This window comes from Penicillium robsamsonii (assembly GCF_028829455.1).
Source record: "Penicillium robsamsonii strain IBT 29466 chromosome Unknown utg000003l_segment0_segment0, whole genome shotgun sequence".
Taxonomy (NCBI): Eukaryota; Fungi; Ascomycota; class Eurotiomycetes; order Eurotiales; family Aspergillaceae; genus Penicillium; species Penicillium robsamsonii.
Window position 1 is genome coordinate 3149169 of NW_026643221.1, and position 25037 is coordinate 3174205.

Sequence of the window (25037 nt, forward strand, 5' to 3'; positions counted from 1 at the left end):
TTTTCTATTCCATTAATGTATTCTCGATTTCATTGACAAATGCGATGTGGACCCATTCATGGATGGGTATCTACGTCTTCGTATGCCATATGGCGCATTGCCATTCATGTTTTAACCTACTATCCAGAAAGCAGTTTCTTTTCTTTTGTCTTGTATCTACTGAATGTGTGGCGTTCCTACGGGTTTCTATTGCTACTTCCAATTGTTCCAATTAATAGGTTCAATTACAAAGTATCTCGTGCATTGTCATTGTAACTATCCACAATACACTAATTACCGTAAACAAAAACAGGGGTATAAGCTGTTAGAAGACACGAATCTATCCAAGAAAACAAATCTGGTCCGACATAGAAGGACGCGAGTGCAAAACAAGACAAGAAAGCAACTTGGAATCACTTCCTTCTCCCCCCAGTAGCAGGAACAAGCATTCTCCCAAGTACCTCCCTCTCCTTCTGCAAAACCATCAACCTCGCATCCTCAATAAGTTTACCCGCTGGCGCAGGGCCAGGAAGAGGCGTCTGCGCAACCTGCGCCGCACCCACAACAGCCGGACTCATCCCCTTCACACCCCGAGCTCTCTTCCGTCGCATCCCCGGGCCCTGCCCATAGACAACAACCCACTCAGCGACTGACCCGCCAGCGGCAATCTCACACCCAGAACACACTTTCGAGTGCGCACCGATATCTGCACCCCGGCGAATCGTTGCCAGAGCCTCGATCGTAGCAGAAGAATGAACATGAGCGCCTGGCTCGACCGTTGCCAATGGACCAACAGTAACAAAGTATGAGATCCGCGTCGATGTCTCTTTCCTAGACTCGGGTGTCGATGTCCCAGACTCGGTGTATGTTGTGCTTGTTGGTCTGGACGGTGATGGCGAGCGAGATGAGGTTGGCGGAGCGCCGATTACGGCTTTCTCGCAGATTATGCAGCCATCGTCAACGACGATTGGACCTTCGTATGCGTAGAATTTCGCGCGAGGGTGGATGACTGTCCCTGCACCGATGGTGACGGTGTGCCGACCTTGGAAGACGGCGGTGTCGGCGATTGTGGCTGTTGGGTCGGCTTTTAGGGGGGCTTTTGGTGGGCCAGAGCTGTGGGAGGAGGAGGACGAGCGGTGGGTATTTGTTGGAGGTTTGAGGGTCGCCATTTTGGTGGACTGTGTTGGTGTGTTTGGGGAGATTGTTGTATGATAGCATGAGGAGCTCGCATCGCTTTTTGGGGTACGACTCTTAGTCAGCTCCATAAAACACCTCCATGGGATCCATCCATCCATGGATAGATCGAAGTATACCAAGCAGTTTCAAGTTGAGATCTTCTCTTGGTATAGAAGGACTCAGATATAGCATAAGAAAATGTATTCGTCGTGTATTACAAGCCGGGGTATCTAAAATCCAAAACCCAGTCTAAAGCGCAACATCCCCCAATGTAAAATGTAAAGCCCATTGGATGAGGCTGCCATGGATCTCATGATTCCTCCGCGGTCTCTTGCTTGATACCATTGCGCTTTCTCCAAGCTCTAACGCCCCGGTCGACCTCATCCCTGGTAATCCCATCGCGCACCAAGCAAAATGTGACGCCCAACTCCGTCTCCACGTTCCGGTTCCGCGCCTCATCATCGAAGAACAGCATGTCCTCATAAGCAACACCACTCGTCTGTTGGATTTTAGAGAAATGCGACGTCTTATTCCCGGGGTAGATCTGGATAAAATCAAAGTAATCGAGGGCACGGATGGTCTTTGCGTTCGCAGCGGGGTTATCGGAGAAAGTGGGGATGATATGCAAGGATTTGAGCATGTCGCGCGCGAGATCAGGGGTTTGAGTTCGAGATGCAAGGGCCAGCGGAATCGAGCGATGTTTGCAGGCGTAGACTATGGATGAAACCGCCGGATAGAAGGCGAAGGACTCTCCCCAACTATTTGAGATAAGAAATGCGGGGTTAGAAATCGGAGTAGTTTCAAAAGGATCAAATATCAATCAGAGGATTCGTCGTACCGGTCGACTGCGCGCGAGTTGTTGTCACGTGCCTTGACTGGGGCGCTGACATGTGTGTCGACCCAGAACGGCCACAAGGTGTAGTCCAGGTCAAAAGCGATCAATTTTGGGAGTGGGAGACCGTCAGTGAAGGTTTCGGGGGCCACAGAGGAATCCTCCAAAGGCTGAGTGTTTTGGCGCTTGGCTCGGAGCATGTTTGGCACAAAGAATACGCGAAGAAGACACGAAGAATCAAAAGAAGATTTGAAGAAGGAGATGGACCATGGAAGGAATGGAAGATTACCCGGGGTTAGAATGGCACGTGAGGTCCTTTACGGGTAGCGATTGCGACCAGGTAGGGAATATCCCAGACCCACTTATACAGAATGTGCCTAGGCACATAGTGATCTGCAATGTCCAGGATGCGACCTAGTAACAGGCTGGGGAATCATGACAAAGACTACTGTGCGGATCGTATCATCAGTCGGGAACCAGCTGAAGATAACCCCACAGACAGAGGCACGAGACGTGTGTGTTGACATAAAGGTACCCCATAGTAGCAAGGTGAATAAGGGGGCACTGGACAATGACTTTCTTCTCCAAGCACCCGGACAAGCCGAGCAATTGATGAAAAAAGGGATCGCATCAAGCGGGGGTAGTGTGAGCCCAGTGACACAGTGCAAGAGGCGTAGGCATAGAGGCTAGTCGCGAGATCCAGAAATTGGAATAATCAGAACGTCCTGTGGTGGCAGGAGTGTCAGTGATTAAGCTAACAAGAACGGATGCTGCGCTTGATCCAAGCCAAAAGGCAAAGGAAGCTGGAGGGGGCGGGGGAGAAGAAGAGTGTCTCGCAGTCTCGGGGTCGCTTTATCCTCGAACGGATAAACAATAATCCGATGTATATTCGGATAAATAATATTCCGAACTATATTTGTTTCAACATCGAAGACAGAGGCAACAATGGGATAACAACGTGAGCAAGGGAGTATTAGACAACAGATTTCTTCTCCAAGCACCCGGGCAAGCCGAATAATTGATGAAAAAAGAAGTCGCATCAACCGGGGGTAGTGTGAGCCCAGTGACACAGTGCAAGAGGCATATGCAAGCACAGAGGCCAGTCGCGAGGTCCAAATAAAGATATCACACAGCCTGCTAGGTCACCATCCGAAGCTAGGGATAATCGCCACTGGTCAGACTCTGTGAGAAGTAAAGGGGGTGGGGAGAAAAGAAAGGAAGAAAGTTCCGGGGTCGCGGGGTCGCTTTATACTCCCAAGGCGGTCGGCACTTGGTGGCAGTTAAGCTCACGGGTAATGGCGGCGGTGCGGCCCGTCCCGTTCCGAATACCGGATATAGTGGGTAATCTGCCGCGGTGCGGGACATGAGGCGTATGCAAGCACAGAGGCCAGTCGCGAGATCCCGAAATTGGAATAATCGGAACGACCTTTACATACATGTCACTACATATGCCTGGGCATCTTCAGGGTTGTTTCATCGCCATCTCTTTACCTTTGGGCTCCGATCAAGTGTGGTATCCGACTGCAAAGAGATCATGTTAAGGAAACGTCTATCATGTGGGACACGTCGAAGTACATGTGCAATAAAAGTTGATTGAGGAATTGAGAAAGCTAGCTTCCAGTGTAGAATCTGATTTTCTGTAAACACAACCCCGTAGATATCGACTTGACGGCCACAAATAGTAACCCTTCCTTTATTGTTGTTAAGCCTTGATTGTTGAACGAGTTATTGTCTCTAAGAACGGGATCACCGGTTAAAATTGCGCTATGTATGTAGTTTAATCGGGCCTGTTTGCTCTGGCGCTGACCCCGACGGTATAATGTATAATGCAAGACTCGGCCTCTCCTCGACCTTTGTCTTCCGGGTGGCAACGGGACAGGGCTTATGGGACTTGTCAAAGCTGGCGTTATGGGTGAGAACCGCGAAGGTCTTGAGAAGACCCTGGTAAGCGGCGTGAGCGTCGATGAAATGTTTCGAGACGGCTGAATTCAGATGCAGCGAGATTCCAGAACCCTGCCTCAAAATATGCCAACTGGAGATGCTGTTTCGCGCAGCAGAAAGGAAGAGCATGAATCGGTCCTACAGCATCAGGAAATTTGCTTCTTTTCCAAGCAGGATACCCTGTTTTGGGTCAAAGTACTGAAGAAGCATTCAGATCAGCCGGCAAGTCTTATTGACTTGGTGCATATTCAGTCCATACCATATAGTATCAGACAGAGATTATACTTGAGCGAGAGAAGGAAGCAGCGGAGTCATTTATGGGAGTGTGTTACAATGTGGGCCCAAGGAGAAGCCGTTTCGGTATTCTCCGTACGAAGACCGAGAAAATCACATTAAACGTTGTTGTGGGGACATCAAGCTCTCTAAAGTATCGGGACTTTGTTTTGATGGCTCTAAATTCAATAAAGCTTCAACGGGCTTAAAGCAGTATCAATATTAAACGGCAATTGGGCATGGAGCCTTCTCGTAATCCAATCTATGTGGTCATCAATGACTGGGCCCCAAGTGTGCATGTTAGCGACCTTGTCATCAACTATTCCCATGAAGCAGACGACCCCCAGTGACGAAAAACTTATATAGAGCGCTTGGAAATGGTGGGGATAGTGTGACAAGTGGGCGGGAAATATTCAAAGGAGCTGCGTTGGGAATCTGACAAATCCTCCGACGGATGTTCTTTTCTCACATTAACACTAACGAGCACAGCACTTGCAGCAGCGGGGCGTGTGCCTGTGATGAAGCCGTATGCGCGGCGTAGATGTAGAATAAGAAGTACCCTGGTATTCATGCTGCTTACTTCGAGTGATTCTAAAGGCAGTTGGTGACGTGTAGGCGTGCCCTAGCAATGTAACAATTTAGTGTCCGTGTTTCCTCCCCTCTCCCACTGATGCCATCATCATTTGTGTCCTCGGGATGGCCCAACCCATCTTCTTCTCCAAGCCTTCTACCATGGCATGTAAATATTTTTCCTACCCAGGGGCGCACATAAGCTAGGCCATTCCCCAGGTGGGATGACGTGCTGCCTAGTGCTCAGAGAAAGCGCTGGAGATAGGGTTTTATTGGATACCACCTCATGTTGGGTTAGTAGCTGCGCATTTAAGTGGCGATCTGAACGCTGTCCTAATGATGTTTCAGAGGCATTGCATATTGTTAGACATGTCCAAAGTTGAGGCTATGTACGAGTCTTGCGGGAGCTTTGGCGCTTTAATATCGAGAGTGATAGACTAAACACAAAATAAGAAGAAAAGCTACAACGAGTGTGGGTTTAGAACCAGAATCTTGCCCTGGGCCTAGTCAATGAACCTGCTAGAGAGCGCAAAACAAATAAGTTCTATAATTTTCGGCCTTTGACATCTTTTTGTCTTTTTAGATGTCCTGGTGTTTATGCCCAAAAGAAATAAAGTTAGGGATGTTGAGGGTTCTGGTGAGCTGGAAGGTCTCCGGTGATGTTTCTTAAATGGGAAGGAACATTTCTAAGGAAAGAGTAACCTGTCTACTATGTCATATATACGTATTCCTCACATCCCTTCTTTGTTGGACACTTATCTCATCAGCTCTGAGAAAGATATATTTCTTCAATTCACTTGTCTGCGACACCAAATACTCAAAATGCCCATCCCACTCAGAGAAACGCCGAACGAGGCCGATTTGGAAAGGTCTGGAAACATCAACGCCCTCCAGTACGAACGCTGGCGTCTCTGGGAGATTGAAAAGCCGAATGTCAACGCCGATTTTAATATCTACAACCTTCTTCAGACGGAGGTCAACCTTCGGGAGAATATTCAGCGCGAGATGGCCCTCGAACACAAGCTGGCAGCCTGTCAAAAGGAACACGCCACCAATCCGAATCTCAATCTTGTCACTCGTATTCGAGGTTTGGATTCGGAGATCTCAAAGCTGAATGAAAACTATTGCCTCCTGGAACAGAGGTGGTCGTCGGCCAGGGCTTCATTTCCGGAAGGCCCGTTAACCCGAGGAATCGAATTATGGCGATCACACCCAAGGTGGTATATGCATCGTGAGCTGCGAAAAGATTGTATCGCGAGAGGAGGATGCTGTCACAGAAAATGCGGGTGCTGCTTTAATCGTCATTCATCAGATAGGAAATTCGAAGCCGGGCATTGCACTATTGAGTGTCTCTGTTGTGAAAAATCTCGCGGATTTGCGTTCACTGCCAAAGGAAAAGAGATCTTTGACATGGAATTCGATCTTGCATTTGATAAGGGGTATTTCAGGCGAATCCGCCATGCCTCTTTGCTGGGGCTCATACATGATAACGACGACAACCCTTTTGATCTTATTGATGATCATCCGCGAAGTCGTGAAGCGCCTTCTGCGTGAATAACTTCGTGTATCTAGCTGGCTAAACTCACCATATTTTTCATTATCTTGTTGCAAGCGCATGTGACTACTTGGCTATTACGATGGGCTCTAATACCACAACAATGTGACCTTGTATGGCTTTGGTTATTTTAATGGAACTTGAATTTCACGATTTCATTTCTTGCCAGGTGTCTCATTTTCCACTTTATCAGACTATAAATCCGTCAAATCCGTATCCATTCATAGATGCCTGCGTCCAGTCTGAGACTAAAGAGCGGGCAATGGATGAGATATGAGTTTGCCAGCTGTAGGTTACTTCAGTATAAACAAAAAGTCAAATCTAATATGCATCAACAGAAAGAAAAGCAAAAAGCATCAAGAAGCGTGATGCATGATACAATCAACATCGAAAAGAAACCCCCATAACCTCTCCGTTAGTGCCTTCTCGGGCATAGGCCTGTCGATATCTACCGCATATTGGAGAATATTCTTCCTCTGATCAACAGTGAGGATATTTCCATTATCCAGGGCCATACCCATGACACCAGACCATATGTCTAACGACATTCCAAGGCGCCATGGCTCCTGGGACGCCTGCCCATCCAACAGTTGGCGGGAGCGAAACATTCCAAGGTTGATGGCATCCACCAAATCCCTTTCAGGTCCAAGGCATTGAAATAACTCTCCACTAGAAGAAAGCTGAGCCTTTTTTGAGTTAGCCCCCACTTCAAATATAATCAGAGTACGTATATGTATTTCACTTACATGTATAACCTCCTCATTGAACAGGACGGTCTGCAACTTTTTGGCTATGTCCAGAGCAATACCCCAGATCTCACAACCTTGGACCTCGCTCTCAATCGCAAGTTTGCAGAGATTTTTGGTGACCCATTGAAATTTCATATCAGATCTACATCTCCATGATCTACCCTTCCATGGGGCAGTCAGACCTGGATGAGCCTCTAATTTGTTAATCGCCACAGCGAGACTGTGTCGATAAAAACTCGGAGTTTGCTGTGCAATGTCAGTTGCCCAATACAGCAACTGACGAACTTGTTGATGCAAATGCTCATTCAGATGCCAAGTGATGCTCGGATTCTTTTTCTCGTTCTCAGGTCGAGAGGTACCCGTCTTCGTCTTCGGAAGATAAAAGCAGAGGAACTCGCGTGATTCCTGCATGCACAGATTGCTGGCTAAAGGGATGACTCCAGTCTCTGACATTGGAATTCCGGTCACAGTCAACTCTGGCACTGACCGCAGTCCACGAGTTTTGCGGAAGTGCCTTCGATTACTCTCGGATGCAAACTCGGATGTTCCCTGAGGCTGGGGCATTGCATCCTGTACTTCAGAATATGCGGGGCTCTGGCCCTTGGCGTAAATAGAAAGACGAATGCCACGACCATTGTTACCAGAGGCTGGGTCATCACTTTGGTCAACAATACTGGAATGCTCCTCTTCCACGCGAAGAGGAGCGTTCTGATCCGGGGACCCCAGTTCGCTGCGAGTGTAAATCCTAGCCAGGATCTCCACACCGGGAGTACCGAGAGGATTCCCAGAGAAATTGACTTTCTTGAGCATGTAGCACTCCTTAAAAGAAGTCAAGAAGTACTTCCAAGCTAACTTTTGCCCGGAAGTCCTGACCTCGATGCAGTTCTGAGAAATATCAAGGTTGCTCAGATCGCCGCTGCTGAGTCTGATTGCCCTTCCCAGCTTGGGCAACGACTTCAAGGTCAGACAATTGCCGCTCAGCTGGAGCTCGAAGAGCCGGACAAAACCTTCGGGGTGCTTGTCGTCTCTTTCTTTCTGAAGAGTCTCGAGCAGGGCGTCGATGAATATCTCGAAGCCCTCGTCAGTCAGCTTGCGGCCTAAGAGATCGATCTTGACGGTCGGATCGCGGGAGGCTGCGTCACATGTCTCCTCCAGGGAGTCTTCGTCCCTGTTGAAAGTTAGAATCCATGTTAATTGTCGGGTCTGGGAGGGTATCCATACCAAGTCTCTGGCGGCGATCATGGCCATCTCGACACCTTCCATCGTCCGCTGCAGAGGATACATTAGTATCAATTTCCATTCTGGGGCTTTCTCTGGGCGATATTTACGGAAGCATAATGCATGCGAGTCATTCTGATTGGTTTGGACAGTTCAGTCCTGCTGTCGTCTGGTCTTTCTAAGAACTGATTGAATTAACGATTGAATATTTTGGAAGAAGGCTTAAATTGATTCGCAATTGTGTAGACTGGTGGGAAAAGCCGGGCCAAATGCTGAAGAGTGATATCTTGTTGAATGCTGTGTGTATCGAGGAATATCACGGTGTGCAAGGGGTCTTTTATATCTAGATTACTGCCATACTGCCATACTCAATACTAGCCATACCATGGGATCTACCCCTGATTGAGTCCATAATCAATATAGCAAAACACATGGAGTATAGCATCCAAATGAGACAAGACGAAAACATAAGTTGAAATGGCAACATAATGCCCATCGTCTTGAACAGTGAACATAATCAGGGACAAAAAGAACTTAAGATACTTGGGGTCGATGTCTATCGTCAACAATGGTTCGATTTGCCCAGTGTTTTGGAGTCGTACTTGGAGTGAGAAATAGAAAATCAAAGAATGATCTGTACAGCCGAACTTTTATGTATAATCAGGGATAATGACTTTATTCCATGCGGAGAATCCTAACTTTCAATATAGGATGGCCCCCATTATTGTATATAGCAGTAAGACAAACCGCAACATTCACCGGTTCGTGGCAATCCACCACAAAGGAAAGCTTAGAGATGGAGGGAAAAGCAGAACAAAAAAAAAGCTCCCACCACTTGACCAGCAATCTTCGACCGTCTAAATAAATTTAATAATGTCCTTGAACTCATCAAGCAGATCAACGCCACCATCGTCCCATGCTGCAGTCAAATCCATCCGACCGCCGATGACAGGAGAAACAGGAGAGGCAGGCTGCTCAGGACTCGGTGGTTTTTCATTGATCAAAGGATTTGAAGCGTGAAACTGTGAAGCAGGAACAAAGGGACTTAGCTCCACCCGCTTCTTCTGCTCTTGATCTTGTGTTTCGTCTTCAGCCACCTTCCGTTTCAGGCTGGGTGATTGATGTGTTGAGAGTCGCAGTGTGCTCTGTTTGATACGGGAGTCCGTGCTTGTTGTCGTTGGCAATCCTGTTGATTCTGGCGGTGTATCGTCCAGAATCTCGATTATCTCGTGCTGGGATGACATTTTTCGGTCTTTTTTGGGAAGATCAAACTGTGAACCAGACGGCTTGGGGTCTACATGTTTCTTTACAGTGGCAGGAACATCAGCGATGTTGTTCTTCGGCTGATCATCAATCACTGGAGAAACCGATATTTCAAGCCCCGATCCCCTATTCCCGAGAAGGCGTGAAGGATCTGGTAGATCATCGAAGTTTTCATCGCCATAATCACTGGAGAGGGGTTTTGTGGGACTCTTGTCCCGCTTTCTCTTGTATGAAGGAATATTCTTGTCCCTCTCCGAAAGGACAGACTTCTCTCGACCTGTATTCTTCTTTCCAGCTTGCGACGTTGATCTTACCTTTGAGACTTGGTCGGAGATAGTCAGTTGATTGAGACCACCTTTCTTTTGAATCGCGGGGATAGGTCGCTTTGGTGGTTTCGGGGGGTTTCCAAACCCTCACGGCAGCAGAAATGTTTGCAGCTAGAATTATTAGCTTGGTAATAACTAAAGGGATGATTTTCTCGGACCTTGTTTTGTCTTTGCATTTGTGGTTGCAAGCCCATTTGCCATTCGCAAGTCTGATTGGCTCGTACTCATTTTCATCGATCGAGAACCAATCTAGATCGTCAAACTGTTGAGGCTGTGGCTTTTTATGCTCATTTGCTTTGCCACGGCGTTCATTGACAACGAGGAAATCATCGAGCTGTAAATCATCGCCATCAAAGTCATCCATACTCCGTTGAGATTTCATCTTGGTGGTAGTCACATCTCGTCCTTGGGGACGAGACCTGCTGGTCTTCGGTTTCTCCGTATCTTTGAGATTCAAATTCCCCTTGATGGGACGAGGTGGTAGGTTCGAGATTTCAGTCTTTTGGGCATTGGCTGTTTTGTCTCGCACAGCAGCAAAGAGGTGAGATGGCAGGTTAGGTCGGAGCTCAGCTTGTTGCCATGTCCCCGCTGGAAAATTGTCAACATGGATATATGTGATGCGCAAAGACAAAAGCAGAAGGAATCATCGCTTTTGTTCACATTCAGGAGTCTTACCAATTTCATCGCACATAACATGACATACAATAAGTTGCTCCGCACTCGTCAATTCCGTAGAGAGTTCAATCTCCAAGTTCTCCTGGAGCTTGGTGGCGCTGGAAGGGAATCAGTATTTGCCTATGATGAAAGAGTCGTGGCTAAAGATCTCACCTTATCCGTCTAAAATCGACCATGATGCCATCAGACCTTTCTATTAAGCAACACACGTATACCGGGCGACGTTGAAAGAATCTCGGGATCTTGTCATTTAGAAACGCGAGTTCGACCTTCAATCGGACATTGATAGAGTTCGCTTTCACTTCCTAGATCACACGTTAGCAAAATGACATGTATCACCATAAGATATTATTGCAAACCCTTCCAAGCATCTTCACAGAAACTCTCAGTTTCGGGAACTCCTTCAATCTCGAGAGCAGCTTCGACCCGAAAGGCGGATTCTTACTAAGAACCATCTCAATCTGATGAGGCTCCGCACATTCCAGCCCTTCGATGCTGGTGATCCCAGCAGCAGCCAACTTCCGAACTGCAACAACACCCACTTGCTCGATCTGCTTCATTTGGAGAGGCGAGCGGTCCCAGACCTTCGCTCCGAAACTCCGGGCGAGTTCAAGGGCATTGCGGATGGCGATTGAGTCGCCCCGGGTGATTTGACAGTCGATCAAGCAGCGGATTAGTCGGTTGACATGTGCGAAGACTAGACTTTTGTCCTGCTGGAAGGTGAATTTGAGCTTTTGGAGTTGCTCATTGCTGGGATACTCAATTGCCCCTAGCTCGGATTGAAGGAGTAGTGAGATCTTGTGGGCTGGGAGTGCTAGGTCAACTTTGATTGGGAATCGAATTCCTGGATCACGGTTTATCTCTCGGTAGAGTGACTTCTCGCCGGCTTTGAGGCGGATCTCGCGGAATTCTTCGGCTTGTGCGATCACGTTAAGCTGGAACCATACGTCAGTTGAAGTTCTTCATTCCAGCAATCTGGGAAGAATGGACTCGCAGTCTCAGACACGGATGCTTTTGGCTTCAGCGACACTAGAACTTTCATAGTCTCGAAGTGAATGTAGTAGCGAGCCATAGCCTCACCAAGCCGGGTTGAACAAAGGCTCTCGGCTTCAACTAAGCCGCATTTTCGAAGGAGCTCAATATCCTTCTCACAGATCTGACGGAGTAACGCATCTTCGTCTTGCTGATTCGCGCCTTCTTTGAGCTTGTAGTGGGTTGGATTTCGACGAAGTCTCACAAACAAGAATGTACCAGCAAGCCATTTGACAGCGGATTCAACGTCCGATATATTCCCCAAGCCGATCTCAGCGTTCAGATGATCAATGAGATTTAAATGCAGGCAGCTCTCTAGACTTTGAGGGCCCTGAACTAGCTTCTCATAGTGTGTGACGCGTTCCTTCCTAGTGAGGATGACAGCTGTCGCACTGTCATCGAATTGCGGTCGGCCCGCGCGGCCGAGCATCTGCATCATCTCCAAATCCGAGTACTCTTTGCAGCCTCCATCTTGCCAACTGACAGTGTTCTTGATTATAACAAGATGACAAGGCAGGTTGACTCCAACCGCAAGTGTAGATGTGCAGCATATGACGTTTATATGCCCTTCTCGGAAACCTGTCTCAACAGTGTGGCGATCAGCAGGGCCCAAACCAGCGTGGTGGAATGCTACACCAGCAGGGAGTGTTGCTATTTCAAATTAGCAGTGTGCATTTGAAAGTGGAGCCTAGTACATACTCTTTAGGTCCTCGTTATGAGCTTCGAGGCGCTTGTTAGGTTCCTTCCAAAACCTGGCGGGTGGATTCGTCAATGTAAAAAGCCGAGCCAATTCTTTCGCCGTCGCGAGCGATGAGTTCCGCGTGCAGCAGAAGATCATAATGGGCTTCTGGCATGAATGCATTCCGATCACTTCAGGTAACCTTTTTCAAGCACAAATCAGTTATGCCAATCGAGTAGCTCAATAGAAAGAAGAGATGGAAACAATGAAGAATCCAAGAAGACTTAGGAAAAGTGACCACATACTTTGAACCGCAGACTTTATCAAATGCAAAGTCATTCGAGCTAGACGCATACCCGTAAACAAACTTCGTCAGGGTGACAGGACGAAACTCCTCACCGAAATGCTCCCGGTGCGCAGGAAAATGCTGATTAGTCGCGTCCTTCCCGAGCCAGGTAGCAATATCCTCGGAGTTGGGAACAGTGGCACTCAACGCGACAAATCTCACATTCGATCCGATATTCTTCATTCGAGAAACCACAGCTTCAAGTGTAGCTCCACGCGTCTCCTTCAGAATGTGAACCTCGTCAATGAGAAAGAGCTTCACGAGCTGCATCAACTTCATATGGTCTTTCCATTTCCGAGTCATGCTATCCCACTTCTCGGGCGTGGTAATGATGATCTGGCTACTCTGAACGTTGCGCAGCTGCATGTGGTCCGTATCTCCAGTCAATTCTGCACACTTGAGATTCAAGCTGGAGAACTTGATGTGCCAGTCTCGGAAGCGCTCGCTGCATAGTGACTTGGTAGGTGCTTGGTAGACGACTTTGAAGTGTTCGTCTTTGAGGGCATTCAGGAGTCTGCAGATAGCCAATTCCATCACTACTGTCTTACCACTGCCGGTTGGTGCGGACAGGACGATGTTGTCATTGCTGTTGTAGACGGAGTGGAAGGACTTGGATTGAATCGCATTAAACAGTGGGAAGGGAAACATCGACCGGTAGTTCTCCGGCATGTCATTTACTGATACGAGGACGATTCCCCGCACAGAGGGTAGAATGTTGCTGAAAGGGTTGCGGTGCTGTCTATTGCCAATCAAAGCCTCTGGGCTTGCTTGAGTGATCGGTTCCTGAGGCGAGGAATGACTAGTCTCATCACTCATCTCGAGGCCGCACTTTCCCATCCGCCTGTCGTCCTTCCTCTGACTAAACAGAGCCAATGGGCTTGACGACGGCCCTAGTACAGGGTCTGACGAGCTCAATCCATTCCACCGAGAAGGGATACTCGAGCTTGCTATCACTTGTCAATCCCGAGCCAACAATACGGAAATACTAGCACCCGTGTACAAGCAACTCACGCTGAAAGAAACGAGAGAATTGAGGTGGGTGCAGATCAGGCTGACGAGACGCTTGAAGAGGCGTAGAGTTGGGACTTCCAAATCCTGAAGCTTGAATTGTTTCCTCCCTGTCCTCTGAGGCTAATAGCTCCAGGTCTAGCTTCGATTAGCACCCATCATGATGATGAACTGGCAGACTCACCAAAGGCATCCAATTGAACATCATCATCCTGAGCTGATGATGCCAGGTCGGTGACAGCAGTTCTACTACTCTTGGATGGGGACCAAGCATCTGTGCGCCTCTGTGAGGGCAATTGAAATGGTTTAAAGTTCGTAGCCTGATGATTCCGACGCATTTCAAAATGCACTTCGATGATTGGGGTTGAACCTGGGGTTTGTAGGGATGGATTGCAAAAGTGCCTCCAGAGCTGGTTCCAGGGTCCATGATCCCGATAACGTGACGGCACGTGGACACCCCATACCTTTGTAGTATACGAATATACTGCAGTGTCTTTTCAAAATCAGTAAGAATAGGAATTGTCAAGTATTGTGGGGTATATGAAAGTGTTTCATTGCTTCGTATATATGCATACATGAGCCAAATCCAGCCAATATCTCGACAGTCAAGGGACATGCAAAATTAGGCAGCGAAGAGTAGCTAGCTCCAAATTAGGAGCAGCGTCAAGAATAGTACAAAAGTTCGTGGCGGGCGGCTTGAAGACCGCACTTACATCCGCATCTATCAGGCATCCAATATCATTTCCCGTAAAGAATCTCATCATGTATACCAGTAGTGATGTGCATGGCGATTACAGCATTCATTTCTCGTCGAAATAGCCGCCCACGCTTGCGTTCCGGCTAGCGCTTACTCTGGTATGGCCTGGTGCTGGTGAGGTGGGACGTGATGACGACATGCCGTCAGAGAGGAAAGGTGAGGTTGGAAGTTTGATAGAAAACTCATTGGGGGGCGCCACAGGGGAGCTCTCGGGGCCTGCGGAGTCCTTTTCGTAGGCGTCGATGCGGATTGGAGGTGGACGCAAGGCACCCATTGCAGAGTTGAAGTTGGGGTTTCCATAGTAGTGGGTTGCTACCAGGACTGCAGCCGAGCCTAGGAGGAACTATAATCCCAGTCAGTCTTGTTCATAATGTTCATGCCGAGGGCGGGGAGCTAGAATAGAGGGTGGGAAGGATTAAAACGGCAAGGAACGTACAGTTGCATTGACCTCAAAGTCAAATAGCCAGATGCTTCCAATAATGCTCAAAACGATGTTGGCAGTTGTAGCCGAACTCCTTGCATCCTTTTGCGTATGGCTGACATAGAATGCAGAAAAGATACCACCCAAGGCTTGGATGATGATGGTAGACCACACCGCCCAATTGTAGCCCTGGAAGAAGCCATCTTCGGCGATTTTCTCGCCCTCCCGGAAGACAATCCCAATGAAGAGAGCCGGGAACACTGAGTAAATAGCTAATTGCACATTGCGGACCCACAACGAGATATGGTTCGAGCTGTCCTTTAGCACTTTCTCGAAATAAATACTCGCAAGTCCAGAGGCCAAAGACGCTCCGATGGTCGCAAAGAGACCAATTGTGGGGTTCAAGTGTGGGTCAGCCGTCAGGATGTCCTCTTCGATACCCTCGTATGTTGCGGACCGCTTTTGTAAACTGCTGCCAGAACCAGCACCTTGCTTGACAGCCCTCCACTCCTCCAAGGATCGAGGGAAATGGTGGCCAGTATGATCGTCCTGCAGCATCTGCTCGGGGCTTGCATCGGGGATTTGCACCAACGCCACGCCCACCACGAGAAGCAAGAGCAGACCCCACTTGCGGGGAGGGATGCTCCGTTTCAGGAGCATCAGACCAAAGACCGCAGTGGTAAGGAACTTCAACTGGAATGTAATCTGGAACGACGCCGCTCGTAGGTTCGAGAGTGAAATGAACAGCAGGGAGTTGGACAAGACGTCGAGCCCGGCAGGGATAGCGAGTTTCCAGCTGTCGCCTGAGAACACGGTGCTTGTGAGGGAGAAAAAGAGGGAGGTGGCGGGCATCGAAGGTGGTGCAGTTTTGGAGACGTCATAGAGCGCCATTGTGAGGGAGATGGCCAGCTTGACGACTTCAACCAGGAAGACGGCCGTGGAGGTCAGGTAGCGTTTACCACCGGCGGGGGGCATAACTCGAGAATAATGAGCTAGCTAGAATATTGTAAAAATACAAATTAGCCTTCCATTCCTACCACAAGGATTTTCCATGTCGCGCCGGACGACTTACCAACACGAACATAGTAGACTCCGCGGTCAACTAGAAATAAACAAAAGGCAAATCAGCAAACAGAGTCCCCAAGATCGCAAAGGCCGTGTGATTCGCGGCAGTCCCATACCAGAATCCATGGCGCAATATTGGCCGCAACTCGCAGCGGAGACGGCTGGCGTTGGGCGCGATCCCCCATAACGAAGTAATAGATCGCGTGTTCCCTCTAAATAGTGGATAATGTTTCCGCAAAAGGGGCACGCAGTGCAATCCCCAGTCCGGTGAAAGTGGTAGATAGGTTCAGTAGAGAGAGTAACAATAGAAGAGTGTACGATGTAGAGCAAGCTGCAAATCCCAATTCGCGAACCAGGGGGTTGTGGGTTGTTCTAGAGATCTTCGTGTTTAGGTCCCGATAGGGTTTCCCGAGGGTGATCGGAGGTGATGCGGGTGGCTGGGAGGCGAAAGAGAGGATGGGCGTCGGATAGCTCCACTGTCCGAAGGAGTGTATCCGAAAAGAAAAAAAAACTTGAAAAAGAAAAGAAATGGATGATACTCTGTAGGGTCAAGCAATAATCTGGGGTTATGCCGACGAAAAGCTCGGTCAGATCGTGAGTGGATCAAGATCACAGGCCAAAGGTTCATGCGTACGGGGTACCTTAGGGGTTTGCAATGAGTACGGAGAGTATAATATATTCCTGTACTTGGCGATATCATATCACATTTAATACGATATTTATACTCAATTTCGGCCCCTTAACCTTGAAAGATGACGTCGAGCCCCCAAGTGCCTCTCAGATCCTCTCCACCCACAGGGGTCCACGTCTTCTTTGTCCCCATAATTATTCCTCCCATCTCGTCATTCGATATTAGTGTCTAGGTATTTCCCATTCGGGTTAATATATATATATGTATCTCAAACCAGATTATCCAAGTCCTACATCGCCAAGTACAATATGAGCGCGCTGACTATTTTGCTTCTATACAGATGACTAACTTACTGTAGATACAAAGTCCCCATTAAAGGTTGATATATTCAAGTAATCTATAGTGTTAAGATTTACTTTAAAGAATGCATAGATATGAGCGGTGAATCCTGAAAGTCCTGGTTGCGATGCATTGGGATACGGTTCCGGCTCGGCCATTATGTGGTAGGAACTGTGCGGAATCGGATATCATTGAGAATATTATGGTACAAGCGTCCGAAATAATAAAATCGTGTGAAAGACACGAGGACCACCCAAGTAAAACATGATAGCAGGTATGGAAGCCCGCGTGTGAACGCTAATTCGAAAAGCAATAAAGAAATAGTGAGAAGACGTAAGTAGGAGGGTCATGTAGGAAACAGAAGCTTGAAGCAAAATGCTGCAGGATTCAATCAAGTCAAGGAAATGCAGGAAAGACCGTAGAGGATCAAATCAAGTAGGAATACAGAGGAAGAGAAAGGTAACATCTGAAATGTAAGGGGTGGAGTGAGAGTGTTGGGTATCAAGGGCCAAGCGATCAGTGCACAGGAGCGACATTGGTGTGTTCCTGGTTCCAATCAAAGTCGAAAGACCAGAGAGGAAGATCATGACTGCGTTTTGACTCACCGCCATCTAGCAGGATAGCCTCGCTACTATCGGTGCGACGGCGGGTGTGCTGCTTTTGGTCTTCGGGGATGGCAGGTGGGGGGCCTCTTGGGGGTGGCTTCGGAGAGAGAAGCGGCGAGAATCGATGAATTGGCAATGTGGGGGTCTGCGGCGAAGCACCGCTGGTGGAAGGGGAGGGCAAGCTCTCGGAGTAGTCTGCACTGAAACCAGAAGAGGAAGCGGCAGTGCGGGGTTTCCGTTCACTATCTGAGCCTGAGCTTTGGGAGGGCGATCCATCTTTGTACTGGATAGCGCTCTTTTCTGACCGGACGTCGAATGGCGGGAAAACGTTACTGAGACGCAAAAATGAGGTGTCAGATCCGCAGAAGGAATCGCGCGACGGGCCAGAGGCTAGTGATCTTCTGTCCGCTCCCTGGGCATTGAACAAACTGGGTGTGACCTTGCCCTTTCGAATACGCATCGCCTCGAGGAGATCTTGCTCTTGGCGGGTCACCGCGATTACACGACTCCTCCTGTTTAACTCTTTCAACTCTGCGGGAGAGCGGAGAGGCTGCTGTGGGAATTGCGCAAGAATATCATCGGAGATAGTGGGAACTCCACTCGAACGGCGAGTTTGCGTGGATCGTCGAGTTGTCTGAGAAGACTTGCCATTCGAGGTCTCGGAAACCTTTCGTGGGCGAGCTGCTGGCACTGGCTGGCTCTTTTCGGTTTGGTGGGAGCCACGGGTGCTAGTCGAGAGTGTCCGGTCAAAGCGTCTTACCGCCGTGGCGGTGGTCGCCTGGGCAGTAGAAGCCGTGTAGACCTCAGGCTCGTATTCGCCAAAGGTAGCCACACTGTCTCTTCTAGACTTGTTTGTATTGCGCTTTGACTCTGTGATTGGAGTTTGGTCCTCATCACCCTCATCCTCCGAAGAAGAGGAGAGGCAAAGCATACTGACGTTTCGCAGATCCTTGTTTTTCAAGGTGCTTTTGCTGCTCTTCTTGGTCAACAAGCTCTTCTCGCTCTTTGACTTTGACTCGGTCGTCTTCCAAGATTCCTGAGAAGTACTCATGCCGCGACCACGCTTTGGATCTGGACATGAGGCAGGACTCAAGTGAGACTCCTTGGGTCGAGACGGGCTATGACCACGTCTCGAGCTCTTTCGAGGTTCCTGGGGGCGTGGCTGTTCTGGCTGCAATTGCTCCCGGCTGTTTGTATACATGCTTGAGTGACTCAAAAGTGATCGCCGCGCCGCATATCTATCCAGGGCCAAATCAATCTCGCTCGTTCCTACTGTCCGCTCAAGTGGTTGCTCCGACCACTCGCTATCTTTGCTTTCGGCAATCGAAGGCAAATCTGAATTATCGACACCATGCTTAGGTGGGTGTGTGCCATTTTTGGTGAGCGAAGATCGGTGAGGCGTTTCGATGTATCTCCTCGTAGTAGAGTTACTCGTGCCGTTTGTTGTCCTGTCAATTTTCGAAGAATCCGTGGCAACTGTCGAGACGGGAGAAGGGGAATTAACCATTCGGTGGGGGGACAGAAGTGTTGGTGGTGCGGGATTTCGCGGCTTCGGGAACAAAACGGAGAGGTCAATTTTTGGACGCATCTTCCGCTTGGATTCCTTTGGTGGATCCTGAGCCTGCGTATATGTCACCTGTGGCTCCACGCTGAGTCCATGTCGTACTCTAGGCTGAAGTCCTTGGTTTTTGACCGATTTGGATGATTCTTTTGAGCTAAAATAGGAGAAAAGGGTGGACGAGGAACTGGAATTGTGGACCTTTTTCGATGGCTTCGGAAGCGGCGGCGCAGCCTCCAACGATCGGTAGTCATGGCCCAGCAAAGGCGATGAAGCCCGCACGCGAAGGTTATGATCGGGAATCAGGGCGTTGTCCGAAGAGCTCGGGAAGGGAACGAAGCCGCTGTTCTGTCTAGGAACACTATTGGGTGGCTTGCTAAAGCTCGGTCGGCGGACATCTGGGGCTTCCTGCCACCCGCCATGTTCCTTGGGAAGTGATATATCGGTTCCAAAAAATCTTTGGGCTTTCGAGGTTCGCCGGTCTGCGATCCGGGGCTGTTCCTGGGTGTTCATCGGTTCGTGTCGGGCCGGGGTTCGACTCGATGTTCGCAGTGGCACATGGACCGGTGTAAGTTCTCGGTGTCCCATGGTGGGAGATGTAGGACAAGTTCAATTGTTCATAAAATCGTATGATGCGATGGGCTCACAAGCTCACGGGCTCTCGCAAAATGTGTGCTGGGCGGGTCTCAGGTTCAAGTATCTCGCTTCCAACACTTCGATCTACTCCACAGGTCAGATCGGTTATTTACAGCAATTTTAGGGAGATCGGAGGTATCAGCTTACCTGGCAATAGATATATCAATGTTCAAGGGTCAGGACTGGGAAGGGTATAATTTTGGTAAAGTAAAAGATCCGAGCAAAATGCGTAACAAGATGGGGTTGTGATGTTTTTTTGTACGCATACTCGTGTACGGTGTACACAGGCTAATAATTTAGAAGGATTTCCTGTTCACAGGCTTAAGGGGGGGACTCCACATAATGTCTAGCACAAAAGTCCTTATAGGCTGAGCAGTAGTGTTTCATTTATTCCAATTTTAATTGAAGTGGAGCACGGCTTGTCAAAAGTTGATCGACATGGAATATTAGAAATACTAGAAATATTAAAAAATAGATCGGTTACTTGTGATACATATGGATCTTAGTGTAAGCCAAAATTAGATCTCTCAGGAGCAAAAAGACTATACATGTTCTATCATGTTATATAAGAATGCATGAAGGTATGGAGTACATTTGCATAACGCTATTATTCTCCGTTTTGGACGGAGAGATTTAGCCCCCCTTACGGCGGCATCTGCAACCTAAAAAAATAGTCAACTCCCCGGATGTGAAGAACGTGGCTCTCCGTATTCTCCGTGGATTCACGCTATTGACGCCTCCCACGAATTCCTCCCATCCTTGCTGCTGTTAATTGGAATTATTTACGCTCCACCCATTTAAGTAGCTAATCCCCTCCTATCCACTCACATGGATGCTTTTTCCTGAGCTATCACCACAATGTGGAGTCAAGTCCAGGCTAGAGCCAAAAACTATGGATTTCTCCATAGTGTGCAGCGATTGTTCACCCGCGGTCGCATCTTCAGAGCCCTGATCGACAAATCGATCGTTTACTAACCCAATGCGCTGGACCGAAGTTGTCTGAGATCTTGTTATTTAGGAGTATCATGGATGAAGCTTTCCCTACCGGAGCCGGTTTGCTCCGTGACCGATACCAGCCCGTGTTATTCCCTTGGACCCCGGTTCGACTAAAAATACTCGCGTTCCCCCGGTAGCCATCGGAAATGCACGTACAAAAGACCCCCACAGGAACTGGTAACGATCGACTTGCATGTGGGCTCTCGCACTCGCACGTACAACAGCCCCCACAGGAACTGGTAATGATCGACTGAATGTTGCCTCTCGTACATGCACGTATCAAGGCTCCGAGACCTGGTAATGAACGACCTGGCATGCGGGCTTGAAACTTGTTCGCATGCTCGGGAAGTGAGACATGAATCTGATCGTTTGCGGCTGACAGCTTGATGGTGCTTGTGGATACACTTAGTCTCGAAGCTGTGCACCGCCTCTATTTTAAAGGTTTTAAATTCGGGTTAATATGTGTTAATATATGAAAATTTAAAAAAAAAAGGGCCCAGTCACTAACATAAACTTTGTATCCTTGCTTTTTTAGAGATCAGATCCGATTACGGAGATCCTATCTTCTCCGTGCACCGCGACCCACGAGGCGATGACACTCCGGGGGGCGTGATTTCACTTCGGATCGAGATCCCTCTCCACCAGATTCTGTTTGGCCGAACGTCGATCGACCTCTCTGTACGTAATTAGCTTTTCCTTTTTTGGTCTACTCCGACTTGGCTGTACGCGTCAATAGTAAACCGAAGGAAATGAACAAATCAAATGGTCTTTAAAAACACAACTTGAGAAAAAAAAAACCACTGTACACCATGTACCCTATGACCAGTCAAACGGAGCACGCTATTGAATCTAGGCTAGTGGTTTGGCAGGTAGCTAGGCCAAATAGTAATGCGGATACCCCCTGATGGTCGCCAATAGTCGACTCCAATAGCCCTGGTCTCGTTCCAGGGTTTTGGATACGCTCTATCATCTATCTATTGTCTTCTGTGTGGGTCAAGGCACGAAAATCATGGAAATCCTCCACATTTCACATCCCACTTTTCAAGTATTGAGTCTGGACATCATTTTGCGACAAAATGTACAAAATTAGGATATCTTAGTAGGTAGGGGGGGGGGGGGGGGGGTATGGCCAGGAATTGCAGGATAAAAGATGGAGATTTACGGAGTATATGGAGGAATAATTATTCCGTATAGAAGAGCTTTTTCCACCATAAAGCTTATTTTTCTTATGTAGTCAACATTTTAATAACTATGATGTGTATGAAAAGATTCACTCTCATGGACTGTGCTGAATGCGAAATAACTCATTGTTCTGGAATAAGTGGATATCCAAAAAGAATTAGGAAACACTAGCACAAAATATACTCCGTAAACTACTGCGATCATTCCTCTATCTGAGCTTCGTCGTCTTAGCCTCCCGAGTAGAAGCATCATCTTCAAATCCTTCATCTGACGAATCCAGCAACCGCTTCGAAACGCTGTTTGAGGTCTGCCCCTCAAAGAAATACCCACTGGCAGAAGGGTTAGAGCGCACTCGTTTCCAAAGTTTAGGTTGCGAGCGATGGTCAATGGTATCAGTCTTCTCAGCGGACTCACTCGTGAATCTGCCCAAGATCGGTATACCAGAACGTGACCAATGTGAGCGAGTCACTTTAATGGGGTTAGGAGGGGGTTTCTCGTACTTCTCGGTAATTAGTTCGTGTATACCCGTAGAACTTCTCGCAGATGTATGGAGTCACTTACATATTACCGGATAAGCAACATGGGGGCCAGGATTTCGCTGTAAATGGTGTTGCAAGGATGGGATTGTCCTTCTGAGAATCTGGGGAACCCTATCCTATGGAGGTATTTCCTCCCCTTGGACAAAGTTGATTCCAGAATGCCTAGTTTCCGGAGAGTGTTGATTATTGCACGAGCCTCGTCATCGCTGCAGTCCAAATGTTGTTATATGAATGCTTTGAAGGATGGCAGTTATTTTTACTAATTTCTCTAGCCGTTTGCCAATTCAAATCTGGCGGTGCCTCCCTGACAAAGATAAAGTACATTATTCTGCGCGTTCGGGTACGCTTAATCAGTTCTTCCATCAGATTGCTATCGAAGTCGTATCCGATCAAGCAGCTGTAGCAGTAATGTATATACGGAATTTGGTTGTCCTTTACAGAATAATAACCATAGCACAGGGTGTGCTGGTAGTCCTTTCAATTAGTACATTGTATCTTCAATATCGATTAGAACTGATGACATTTGATAGACCACTCTCATGACTTATAGACTTGCTGGGCTAGAAGTTCCAAGTGTTGTACTCACACCGATAGTGACGCCCAGCCTTCTGCAGGTTCTCCTAGTTATCTTTGTTCTCTTCATCTAGCTTCTTGGTGGCATCATGACGATCATGAACATAATCTACTGTTCTTGCCGTGACAATGGGCTTCGAACCTGCACCCTGCAAAGGACGAATGTATTTAGCCGGGGGAAAGTTTCTTCGAATCTCTCAACTATCCTGAGAAAGGTGGACTCCATCGCGGCTAACGGGACATATTGCATAATGTTCCTCCTGTGGCTCATTGAAGGGTATCCGGGATCTTCTCGAGCGTTCAGTGCGTTTTCTTTTACGCTCGATTTCGGAAATATCGTCTGGGTCGACTACAATAGAGTAAGTCAATGACTGAGCCACTCCGTGCACCCTGGACTGATCAGCATCCACGTCTTCTTGGTTGAAGAAGATCATATCGTCTACATGCACCTCCGTCTACTAAAACCAGATTGCATTCGATGGTTTGGATAGGAGCGGCAGTTAAGCCGGATTAACATATCGCCGTGTTTCTCTAGCTTGCCTTTTACCTATACCTTGATGCCTAGCGGGCATGGGAATCCCGACCTCGTCAGAACGGAGCACTGCGTCGAAATTTGCCTCCTTCCATTGAGCCTCACCACCGGGTGAGGTAGAAAGAAGAGAATTCACTCTCAACCCGACACTTCTGGGTGTTAGTCCTGAGCCTTGATTAAAGAAAGGAAAACGTTAAGACAAACGAAGAAACAAGATAAATGAATATAGCTGTGAAAGCCGCTGTCGACGCTTCCGTAAAAACGCCTCGTCCTCTTCCAGTACGAAGTCCGCGGATATTCAATGGTGTCGTCTTGGGAACCAGTAAGTCCAGGTATATCGTAGGATGCAGGGCATTCTAGTTTGTAGAAGATGTGTATTCCCAAGCTACGTTCGTCTGTTCAACGCGTAAGCAGCAACACCAAGAATGAGCAACAATAGAGTGTACATACCAGGCAATGCCGGGATTTCAGCACACATTGTGCTCAACCGTCGGAGGGCCTTCCCTTCGAATATCATATTACGCATTCTCACTCGATCGTCATGGGAGCTGACAAAATCCATCCTTCTTTAGGCCGTTGATTAGGCGATCTGCAGTGCCGCGCTCACCAGTCATGACAGTAAGCTGGACAGCATGTAGAACGCCTCTTAGTAGAGCATTGAAGATGCCATCTTCCTATAAGATATAGCCATTAGCGCTGCTCGATAAACATAAGGTATCGAGGGACTCACTAGAAGGTCGAGAAGTTGATCAGCTTCGTTCATATGTCTTTCAATCACACATATAGGACATATTCCGCTCGGTTACGTGCGAGATTGCCCCGGGTCTTCCCTTCTATAAAACAGGAATAATTATAGCGCTCGTGAACGCGCTTTTTCTCGCAGAATCCGCTCGTCAAATGCATCCATAGGCAATAATCCACTAAGTTCGATGTTAGGCGCTTGAATAGCTAGTACATAATTTAGGCCATGACTAACCGCATATATAAAAATGATGCGATCTATAAAGCGCATATTGGATCACAGCTACAAAAGCATACACCTCGTGGGGAAATCGACTTACAGTCATATGTAATGTTATCTTCATTAACACAAAGGTTTGCTCCTATTGTACCGTAAGAATTGGTTGGGTCCATCTCGGGTACTATTGATTTGACATAGTTGATCGGGGCTACTCACGATCACGGGAAACCGGTGGATTTTATCCGCTTGTATTTCAGGCCGGGGTGTCCCAAACTCGGAGACGGCTCCTAAAGCTACGGTTTTCTTGGGGTGAGACATGCTACTGACAGTATGAGTATGACAGATCGAAAGTGAAAGAATTGAACCTTATAATGGGAGAAGACGAGGATAGTATATATCTATGCGGAATGTGGACAAAAATACAAAGAAAAAAGTAGAACTGCGAGCTCTAAGAATAAAATATCTTTGGATCAGTTGCTAGATATCAACAAAGGATACCGTGTATCTTGAAACATCTGAGGGGTTAGTAAGTTTATTCATGGGTATTGGAAATAATGACTACTATATCCTACGCTCTCACTGCATTAGTACCGTAATCATCTATCTTTTTCTCTTTTTTG

The 25037-nt window shown here is 47.9% G+C and overlaps 10 protein-coding genes across 10 annotated transcripts; 1 reads left to right on the top strand and 9 right to left on the bottom strand.

Moving 5' to 3' along the window:
* Positions 1–392: 392 nt before the first annotated feature.
* Positions 393–1148, bottom strand: N7447_005906 (transferase hexapeptide domain protein; the record flags this gene model as incomplete). The annotated part of the gene is made up of 1 exon (XM_057230168.1): positions 393–1148. The coding sequence occupies one exon, from the start codon at positions 1146–1148 to the stop codon at positions 393–395; it is 756 nt and encodes a 251-aa protein (XP_057085258.1).
* A 317-nt stretch (positions 1149–1465) lies between these two features.
* Positions 1466–2187, bottom strand: N7447_005907 (Mg-dependent acid phosphatase; the record flags this gene model as incomplete). The annotated part of the gene is made up of 2 exons (XM_057230169.1): positions 1466–1913; positions 1994–2187. 2 exons carry the CDS (start codon positions 2185–2187, stop codon positions 1466–1468), a joined length of 642 nt encoding a protein of 213 aa, XP_057085259.1.
* Positions 2188–5593: 3406 nt separating this feature from the next.
* Positions 5594–6325, top strand: N7447_005908 (uncharacterized protein; the record flags this gene model as incomplete). The annotated part of the gene is made up of 3 exons (XM_057230170.1): positions 5594–5858; positions 5912–6002; positions 6088–6325. 3 exons carry the CDS (start codon positions 5594–5596, stop codon positions 6323–6325), a joined length of 594 nt encoding a protein of 197 aa, XP_057085260.1.
* A 357-nt stretch (positions 6326–6682) lies between these two features.
* N7447_005909 (uncharacterized protein) lies at positions 6683–8427 on the bottom strand (the record flags this gene model as incomplete). The annotated part of the gene is made up of 3 exons (XM_057230171.1): positions 6683–7012; positions 7073–8344; positions 8404–8427. The coding sequence occupies 3 exons, from the start codon at positions 8425–8427 to the stop codon at positions 6683–6685; spliced, it is 1626 nt and encodes a 541-aa protein (XP_057085261.1).
* A 723-nt stretch (positions 8428–9150) lies between these two features.
* On the bottom strand, positions 9151–13960 carry N7447_005910 (uncharacterized protein; the record flags this gene model as incomplete). Its single annotated transcript, XM_057230172.1, is given in 10 exon segments — positions 9151–9851; positions 9871–10470; positions 10558–10655; positions 10711–10862; positions 10917–11492; positions 11564–12240; positions 12289–12470; positions 12574–13561; positions 13626–13760; positions 13807–13960. 10 exon segments carry the CDS (start codon positions 13958–13960, stop codon positions 9151–9153), a joined length of 4263 nt encoding a protein of 1420 aa, XP_057085262.1.
* A 462-nt stretch (positions 13961–14422) lies between these two features.
* N7447_005911 (putative UDP-galactose transporter) lies at positions 14423–16050 on the bottom strand (the record flags this gene model as incomplete). The annotated part of the gene is made up of 4 exons (XM_057230173.1): positions 14423–14722; positions 14816–15796; positions 15873–15902; positions 15982–16050. The coding sequence occupies 4 exons, from the start codon at positions 16048–16050 to the stop codon at positions 14423–14425; spliced, it is 1380 nt and encodes a 459-aa protein (XP_057085263.1).
* A 1301-nt stretch (positions 16051–17351) lies between these two features.
* Positions 17352–19586, bottom strand: N7447_005912 (uncharacterized protein; the record flags this gene model as incomplete). Its single annotated transcript, XM_057230174.1, has 1 exon — positions 17352–19586. The coding sequence occupies one exon, from the start codon at positions 19584–19586 to the stop codon at positions 17352–17354; it is 2235 nt and encodes a 744-aa protein (XP_057085264.1).
* A 2434-nt stretch (positions 19587–22020) lies between these two features.
* Positions 22021–22892, bottom strand: N7447_005913 (uncharacterized protein; the record flags this gene model as incomplete). The annotated part of the gene is made up of 4 exons (XM_057230175.1): positions 22021–22345; positions 22381–22557; positions 22674–22825; positions 22884–22892. The coding sequence occupies 4 exons, from the start codon at positions 22890–22892 to the stop codon at positions 22021–22023; spliced, it is 663 nt and encodes a 220-aa protein (XP_057085265.1).
* A 532-nt stretch (positions 22893–23424) lies between these two features.
* Positions 23425–23982, bottom strand: N7447_005914 (uncharacterized protein; the record flags this gene model as incomplete). Its single annotated transcript, XM_057230176.1, has 3 exons — positions 23425–23627; positions 23669–23851; positions 23907–23982. The coding sequence occupies 3 exons, from the start codon at positions 23980–23982 to the stop codon at positions 23425–23427; spliced, it is 462 nt and encodes a 153-aa protein (XP_057085266.1).
* Positions 23983–24230: 248 nt separating this feature from the next.
* Positions 24231–24523, bottom strand: N7447_005915 (uncharacterized protein; the record flags this gene model as incomplete). The annotated part of the gene is made up of 2 exons (XM_057230177.1): positions 24231–24404; positions 24518–24523. The coding sequence occupies 2 exons, from the start codon at positions 24521–24523 to the stop codon at positions 24231–24233; spliced, it is 180 nt and encodes a 59-aa protein (XP_057085267.1).
* Between the last annotated feature and the right edge of the window lie 514 nt (positions 24524–25037).